The 2,789-nt window shown below is 36.7% G+C and overlaps 1 protein-coding gene across 3 annotated transcripts in view; it reads left to right on the top strand.

Annotated features, from left to right (window-relative positions):
- NOL4 (nucleolar protein 4) overlaps positions 1 to 2,789 on the top strand; it is a 393,075-nt gene that overhangs the window by 214,732 nt on the left and 175,554 nt on the right. Inside the window, exon 1 of one of the 3 annotated variants that reach the window (XM_024120913.2) lies at positions 2,039 to 2,057. The exons of the other annotated variants lie outside the window; for them this stretch is intronic. Coding sequence (XP_023976681.1) covers positions 2,039 to 2,057 — 19 coding nt within the window. Of the gene's footprint in view, positions 1 to 2,038; positions 2,058 to 2,789 lie in introns of those variants that run through there. 3 annotated transcript variants of the gene reach the window in all.

The following is a 2,789-nucleotide window of genomic DNA, read 5'->3' as shown; positions in this document are numbered from 1 at the left end:
GGCCATGGCTCACGGGCCCAGCCGCTCCGCGGCATGTGGGATCTTCCCGGACCGCGGCACGAACCCGTGTCCCCTGCATCGGCAGGCGGACTCTCCACCACTGCGCCACCAGGGAAGCCCCAGAGATAGACTTTTAATAGACTAGACTCACATAGTCAGTAGGCTTCTCCAAGTACCTACCCTGGGAGAACCGTTGATGATTTTATGTGATCCAGAAAAAGGAATATACAGTAAAAGATCCACAACTTTACTGAAATATACAGTTTCCTGTCTTAGTATGTAGAATTGTAGAATATACTCAATTTCCTGTCCTCTTCCAGCTCTTTCCTGCCTGTGGTTCTTTTTCTTTTATACTCTCTGAAGTAGAATAACCTCCACCATCACCATCATATATCTCACCTCTTTCAAATTGCACCTCTTGTAACCTGCCTTCTCTGATATCGTCCTCCTCCCCAGTGATGTATAGGCAACTTTTCTTTCTTCTAAGAGCCTAGTTTATTCGTTGTGCCTTATATGAAACTCATGTAGGATAGATACTGTTTTCTGCCTTGCATTGTAATTCTTCTGTTATAGTCTAAGCACAAATTCCACGTGGAGTCTCTATGAACTCACAATCTCAAGAAGAGTGTCTAGCACACAATAGGTATTTGGTTAAAATTTGTAAAGAAAGTAATACAAAGAATATACATTATTTCCTCATTGGTAGCTCAGAATTAGTCTTATTTAATTATTGTGCTGAGTTTAAGTTATATGCTTTGGAACACATAGCTTATCTCAGTGCCGTCACTATCCTGCTCCTTTAATTAGAGCCCGTTCTTCCAATGGCAAGGGCCAAATTAAGAGCTCCCAAACAAGGATAACACCCTTCTGTAGAATTAATTTACTGGAAAACTGAATCTCCTTGTTACTTTCTTACTCTCAATATTTTTTTGATCATCTTAAAATCAATGCCCTTTAACCTTTCAGCAGTAGTCATGCATGCATATGTAACACACGTATGACTTTATCTGCATCAGTAAACTTCTCCTTAGTCTGAATGTTTTGACTTCAAAATGTAGTCAAAGGACTAGAGATGGGAGACTATGTTGCATTTGGGGGCAAACAAATCGTTTTTTGGACCTTATAAGCATCTGACCTGCATTTTAGGATTAAATTTCCAAGTATTAATCTTAAAACGAAGATGATATATATATTTTTCCTATTCATTTTGCCCAAGGCACTTGACCTAAAGGCCATAATGAAGAGCTACTGAAAGTGAGTACAAAAGTAGGTCAGGTGCTTTGGGAGATTTCAAATATATATCATATATATTTATACACAGAAAGAGAGATATACATATACATGTATACATATATAGAGAAAATAGATATATGTATGTATATATAGAGAGATAAAGATATATTATGTATATTAATAGATATACTTAAATATACATACACACGTATACCACACACTGTTATAGGTTAACTCTTTTTATATAGGTAGAACTAACCATTGACTCTGGTGCTGATGAAACTACTTCACACAAAATGCTGGTGGGGATGTTAGAAATAATGTAAACAAATGGTATTTCTAGGGTCTGTACTAATTGGAGGAGGGAATGGGGAGTAGGGAAGGAGAAAGAAGTAAACAAATAGGCTGCCACTCATGGTTAGTGTGATAGACAAGAGCCAAGCTCACTTGGACAGCCCCCTTGGCAACACTAAATTCATCCCATCAAAACTAACCTCAGCACAAACGCAACCCAAATATCCAACTGCCCTCCTGATGTCACTAGATTCCACACTACCTGTCATCATATTTCACATTCTCCTCTGTTGCTAGGTACCCTGGGCACCTTAATTTCCAAAGCTCCAGGTGCTGTTTTTCCTTGGGACTCAAATACAGAGTTTTTGGTTTCAATGCTATGATACCCAGGCTGAAATTTGAGAGAAACACCATCCATCAGGGCCTGTGAACCTAAAGGTCATATCTACAGATCTAAACACTACACTCTCTGTGTAGCAGCCCGGTACCCACATGCCAGCAGCCACTCAGGATGGAGCAAACTCTGTTGGGTAAGGAAGCAGATTTCCCATGTAAAGCAGTAAACTGATGTGAATTGTTATGATAAACAGGAGTCTTAGAGTTGTGGTCTATAATTCTGAAAAAGTATCTTTAAGGAAGAGAGAATAAAAGCCATTAACGTGGTTTTACGAAACTAGACAATAAAAAATCGTTACGGTAACCTCAATGTCTGCTCACCTCTTTATACTAAATTTTTCTAATACAGACATCAAAAACTTTGTTTTAAATTTTGATTTATGAAACAGTGGCATGTGAGATTATCAGTTCTTTTACCATTTACAAGATAAAATATGTGGATATGTATTTGTTACAAATGAGTGAATAATTAATTTGTTCTTCATGAAACTACTGATTTACTCAGGAATGAAATATGTAAAGCTGTTGAATTTAGTTACCTTGGTAACATCTGGAGTGAACCACTCTGTCTAAAAATATTTTCTCCTTTATTATTTATTCTTTATACAAAAATTATAAATACATGACTTTTATTAAAGACTCTCCTGATAAATGATGTTTCTCTTACCTGAAAAATGAATAAATGGTATACTATTTATTAATATGTATGACGATATCAGATTAAAGAAACAGATATAGTGTGTTTAATTTTTAACTATAATTGACATTGAATTTGTTTCATGTTAATGTAGATTTAGGTGTTTGTGGTTTTTTTTTGTTTTTTTTTTTTTTTGCTGTACGCGGGCCTCTCACTGTTGTGGCCTCTC

This window comes from Physeter macrocephalus, chromosome 19 (genome assembly GCF_002837175.3).
Source record: "Physeter macrocephalus isolate SW-GA chromosome 19, ASM283717v5, whole genome shotgun sequence".
Lineage (NCBI taxonomy): Eukaryota > Metazoa > Chordata > Mammalia > Artiodactyla > Physeteridae > Physeter > Physeter macrocephalus.
The sequence above is the reverse complement of the archived record's forward strand: the minus strand, read 5'-3'. Positions and strand labels throughout refer to the sequence as shown.